Source organism: Gallinula chloropus (genome assembly GCF_964237585.1).
Source record: "Gallinula chloropus genome assembly, chromosome: 6".
NCBI classification, from domain to species: domain Eukaryota; kingdom Metazoa; phylum Chordata; class Aves; order Gruiformes; family Rallidae; genus Gallinula; species Gallinula chloropus.
The window spans coordinates 18,233,313-18,239,312 of NC_140091.1; the positions used below are offsets into that span (position 1 = coordinate 18,233,313).

General features: G+C 36.4%; 1 protein-coding gene across 1 annotated transcript; it reads left to right on the forward strand.

The window, feature by feature from the left end:
* Positions 1–220: 220 nt before the first annotated feature.
* On the forward strand, positions 221–6,000 carry LOC311193082 (retinol dehydrogenase 8-like; the record flags this gene model as incomplete). Its single annotated transcript, XM_084265808.1, has 6 exons — positions 221–317; positions 1,410–1,575; positions 2,793–2,968; positions 4,021–4,114; positions 4,662–4,845; positions 5,739–6,000. 6 exons carry the CDS (start codon positions 221–223, stop codon positions 5,970–5,972), a joined length of 951 nt encoding a protein of 316 aa, XP_084121934.1. The 3' UTR covers positions 5,973–6,000.

Here is a 6,000-nt window from a genome sequence, read left to right on the forward strand (position 1 = left end):
TTGACAATGCAGATTATAAGCTCATGCAGAAGCATCTGCTGCTGGTTTTGTTGGTTAGAGATTATCCTTTAATCATGTAGGGTCCAGGTGTGCATTTTCAGATTTGTTGACTCAGGAGAGCTGGAGATAACATTAAAGGCCAATGACATTATACTGTAGCAGCATTTAGGTGGTTGTTCATCCAAACGAGGACTCTGGCTTCAACCACCGGGTGGGAAGAATGGCAAGAAGAAATGTCCTCATTACAGGTTGCTCCTCAGGAATTGGACTGGCTTTAGCTGTGAAAATGGCAAATGATGAACAGAAAAGATTTAAAGGTAACTATGTATCTGTCATTTTTCTTTATAAAGAGATCTTCAATGCATTACTATTTTTTTTCCAATATGATTTAGCAGGTGATTGTAGTCAGTTTGACTTTTTTCTTCTTAGTTTTCCTCCTACTACTGTCATGAAAATACAGTACTATTTCTGTACCTGTACTGAAGCTGAAGAGCTACTTGAATAGTTTAAAATAAAGACGACTGTAGTATAAAAACAAATGGCTGAAAGTCTCTACAATACACTACCTTGGATATACGTTTGCAGTTGTAGTTAGATTTTAGTAACCAGAAGCAAAGCTTTGTTGAATGAAATGTGCATACACATTTGAGAAGGAAAGAAGTGGAGTTATGAAAAAAATTCTTGAATTTGCAATTTTTTCCTTAAGGTGTATTTCATTATTCTCACCCTCTGTAGACATAAGAGAACGAACAAAGGGGTTGGGGTTTGACTTTCTGCTGCAAAATGGCATATCAGCTCGGATTGAAAATGGGTGGCAAGGCAAATAACAGCAACCTGGTCATTTGGGTTTTCACACTTACTCTCACAGTAGTTTACTGCTAACTCACTGGATGCAGATTCATAATTTTCTGGGTAATTAGACCATGATAATAATAATAATTTCTATTTTAGAGAAGTAACTTGCAAAAAAAAAGCTGGTTTTGCAACCTGAGGAAGCATCTGTCATCCACTTTCTAATAAAATTATAGTTCTTATGATAAACATGTTTTAAAAAAAAATAAATCAACATCAACAGGTTATCTAGAATCCAAAATCAGATTTTAGGTAACTCAGCAGCATAACTTGATACCCATTATTTAAAGTTTTGGTGATAATTTTATCTTCATATGCTGCATGATTTTCATGTGCGTAGTAGTTTAATTCTCCCTTTTGAATTTCTTGAAGATTTTAGACTCTTGGAAATCAGTGGCAGTATCTTGGAAAACAGCACGTTTCTACTTGAAGTTTTTATTTGGGTTCTGTCCTGATACTTAAGACACAGGTGTAAAAGCAAGTTCTTTAATAGTTCTCAGTAAGATGGCCACAGGAAAAGTTTCATTTCTGGTAACTGTTGCTTTGGTGTGTTGCAGTGTATGCTACAATGCGGAATCTGGCCAAGAAAGAGCCACTTGAGGAAGCTGCGGGTCGCAGGCTGGGCAAAACCCTTGAAATCAAACAACTGGATGTCTGTGATGAGCAGTCTATTAAAGCTTGTGTGAATAGCATCCCTGACAGGAGGATTGATGTCCTAGGCAAGTACAGGATGCTTATGTTATGAACACATGCCAGTTTTCTGTTTAACATCTTCTCAGATACCCTAGAGAAGTTTCATTAGTCTATTTTTTTAATGTTATAAGTAATAATTATATAGTGTATTTTCTTCAAGACTCCTAAGGCTTTGTGCAGACATGAGTGGATTAAATCTCCCCGTGCTTCTATGAAGTGGGGAACCTTGTTTTCCCTGTTTACGAAGGAGAAACCGGAGCACAGAGAAGTGTCTTGGATGGGCTGATAGTTTTTAGTAAATGTGAGAAGAGAACTTTTGCATAAACTGGCATCTTCATGTACAAGACTCCCTGCCCTGCTGATGAACCATAGCCCAGTTTGCAGTGAAGGCAGCAGTTGTCTGTCCCAAGCCAGTAATAGTGTTTGGGAATCAGCAAGGAAAAGAACCAATACAAAAAAAGTAAGGTTGCTCCCATTTTCTACTGAGAATTGTAATTCTACTTTACAGATCATTCAACAAGAAGTGTTTTCATACTGTTTTGCTAAAAATAAATATTAATATCTTAGTAAGATGGAAATTGCTTACACCATCATTAAATCTTTGATATAAAATTACGGACCTGCCTTTATTTGGACTAAAGCACTGACTGCTTAACAAGCTGCTTCTGCAAACTGTGTTAGAGTCCTACTTGACACACTGGTTGTAGTGCAGAATGCCAGTTCTATCAGTCATTCCCCACTAACAAATACCCAGGAGGCAAATAAAAATCAATGGAAATATGTTTGGTTTGTTCCTCCCTCTTCCCCCCTTGAATATGTGAATATTAATAACCAAAAAGCAGACCAATGGCTTGTTCCATCACCTTCTGGAATAAACTGCAGACTTCCATTCATTCCTACGGGTATTGACTGCAGCTTCTAATTCTTAATTACAAACAAATGCAAATCATTCTTGGCTCATTTTCCTGTAATCCTTTTAAAGAAAAGGGACTAATCAGAAATAAATTAGTTACAATGCAAAGTATCAGATCTAATTTAAATTGATTAAAAGCATAATTAGAAATAAAAATTATGTTTTTGTAAAGCTGTAGTGACAGAATAACATATTTAATCCTTTCTTTAAGGCTTATTTAAGGATCATTTAACCCCTAATACTCCTTTTACTTTCAAATGCTTTCCAGTAAAGATTTCAAATTAATGCTTATAGAGGTTATTGCTCACTGTTGTCTTCCTTTTTGTGCAGTTAGCAATGCTGGAATGGGGCTCATTGGACCTATTGAATGTCAGACCATAGATGAAATGAAAACTGTGATGGATACCAACTTCTTTGGACTGGTTCGACTGCTGAAGGAGATTTTGCCTGACATGAAGAGGCGAAAGAGCGGGCACATAGTTATCATAAGTAGTGTCATGGGAATACAAGGCAAAGTTGTTTTTTGTTCATTTAGACTAAGATTTCAGTCTTCAAAATCTAAAGCTTACCTCTTTTTATCAGCAAAAAACTAAATGTAGGAGCTAGCATATGTAACTACTGTGCTCTGTAATGATGAAGTTTCAATTACAAACCCCACATCAGAGTGATGCTTTTTATGCATGTAGGTGGTATGTTATTACACAACTACTCTGAAGGCATTTTAACCACAAAACCTGCAGTGTGAATAGTTTTTTTAGAGTTTTAACTGAAACTCTATTTTTTAAAAAAAATATATTATTTTTAATTATCTGGAAAACAGGGCTTTGTAGCATTACTTTTCTCTTTCCTGTTGGAAAAGATTATGAGGACAGGCAAACATGCCTACTACGCTCTACCCATTGATAGTGCAGTAAGATCCAAACATATCCTGGACAACTGCACCACCTTTTTATAAAAGTTTTCTTTTTATAAGACTCCGCAGTCTAATTTTAGCAACAGATAACAATGTTCCTACTCTTGTGTTCCAATCTGGTCTAGCTGTATTTGTTTAAATTATTACAAGAGTGGCACTGATTTTTACCTGGGTTATTCTGTTGGGTCCTAAGTTAAAGTGTTAGTTGTTAGTGTTTATTACAATACCTGCCATCCACCTGAGTAGGTTGTAGTGCTTTGTTTAGAAACTCAGTGCAAGCTGTATCTCTTGTAGTCCGTTTCTGTGTTCACTGACAGCCTTTTAGTGTCTTGCTTATAAATAATGCAGGTGGAATTTTATGTGCAGGCATCTTCATACCTTCTACTATAAAATATTTAATATCATCTGAAGTGACCACAGCGTCAGCTAGGAGGAGGGAAAGCATTAGTCATGCATCCTTTCCTAGAATGACCAATTTTGAGAATGTTTGCAAAAAAATGAGTATTTAGATCCTGTATACAGAAGGATTTTTCTAATATTTTCCCAGTAAGACTGTAGAAATTTTGGGAGAATACAAGAGTTCTTAAAACTAAACTGTTGGTATGTTGAGTACAATCACATTCTCAAGATGTTTTGTTTGCACCATCAGGTATCTTATTTAATGATGTTTATGCTGCATCTAAGTTTGCTGTGGAAGGATTCTGTGAAAGTTTAGCTATACAAGCACTCAAGTTCAAACTGCAGTAAGTATTGATTCACTGGTATAAACTGTAATTTAGGTAGTTTTAAATATATCCAGAGCTAGCAAACGTATTTTTAAAGCTTGCTGCTGTCTAGGGGAAAGAGATTGAGGAACCTATGGAAACTGTACATCACTAAAGACATAGAAATGTCCACATTTTTCATATTGCATAAGAAAATAAATCTGTCAGATTTTGTTTAGAAAGTAATGAATTTTGTTATGATCCATTAAGTTTTTGTAATACTGAGTAAGTTCTTGTGGATAAATCATACTTAGATTCCACAGCTGTGAGACAGTGGGTAACAACTTCTACTATGAATGTTACAGCACTTCCCTGAAATTTAAATTACACAGATTCCTACAACATGTAGATGGGTAGGAGCATGAGAGCAGTAAGGTGGTGTGGATTGCTTCCACATATTTTTAATATTGCTTGCTAACATATACTCACAGTGCTACTCTTCAGTGTTCTTTTTTGAGGCTAGAGAGGTATATTTCCCACAGAGGACAGTCAATCAATGACCAGTACATCTTTGCTTTCTGAACAGGTTAAGTTTGATTGAACCAGGCCCAGTGGTTACAGAGTTTGAAAGAAAAGTGTTTGAAGATGGAATGAAAATGGATCTTTCAGCTGCAGATGCGGAAACAGCTGAGATGTTTACTAACATTTACCTTAAAAATTACAAACAAATTTTCCAGAGCCTGGGACAAAGTGCTGAAGATGTTGCTGAGGTAACTCATCAACAATCCTCTACCTTCTTTTTTAATTTGTAATTTATGGATGCACGGGTTGGTTGATGTTTTTTTGGTAGAACAATAGATTTAATTTTAATTTACACAAATTTATAAGAACTCAGGGGTTTTAAACAGAGCCATTTAGAACATTAAAAGAATGTTTATTTTGAAGTATTGAAGATGACCATGAATAGCAATTTAAACAGACTGAGGTGTTAGATGTCCTTGCATCATCATCAGGTGCAGTCTGAACATTGTGTGGTGGTACCATACACCTGCAGCATCCCCACTGTTGGTGGAAGCTGCTCCCCTCTCCATCTCACTCTAATCCCTCTGCTAATAGGAAGTTTGGTCAGCTACCCAGACCACCAAAGCACAACAGAAGACACATTGACGTAGTTTTTGGCTCTCGGGGCTTCCTGTGGGAACACAAGTTTAGGCTCCTAAACTTAGGAAAGGGCCAGTGATTTCAGGAATAGCTAGCTTCAACTGAAGGCTCCCAGATCCTGCTGCAAAACACACTGCTCCGATCTTTTCCCAAGGAGAAGGAAGAAGGAAGGACAGGTTCTATGTATTGTGGGCATGTAGACATAATATTGTGCACATCTAGACAATACTGTGCACATGTAGACATAATAATTGAGGACTATTTAGGATTCGTAGGTCTAAGTATCCAAATGGAAACCAGACTAAGAATAAATAGGTACTTCTTATGACCTTAAAAATACTTTTAAGAAAAATTTCTAATGAAATTCTAATAAAATTACATGGGGGCTTTTATACAATTGTAGTACTTTTATTCCACTTTTCTCCTGCTTAACTGAAAACTAGGCATTTACTTGGTTATTTTGGCAAGTGGTTTTTAGCAATTGTATTTCTCATTTTGCCAGCATACAGTGAAGATAATTCTTGCAGACAACCCCCCTTTTCGCCATCAGACGAACACCTTGTATACTCCCATGACAACTCTGAAGTATGCAGATCCCAATGGAGACCTACCCATCGATATATTCTACAAAATGGTTTTTCATCATGACAAAATCTTCAGTGCAAGTCTTAACTTCATCAAATTGCTAAGGTGGAGAAGCAGAAAGAGCTTTGACCTGGGAAAACCCTCACAATAAGTATGAGATAGAGTGCAAATTACTTGTT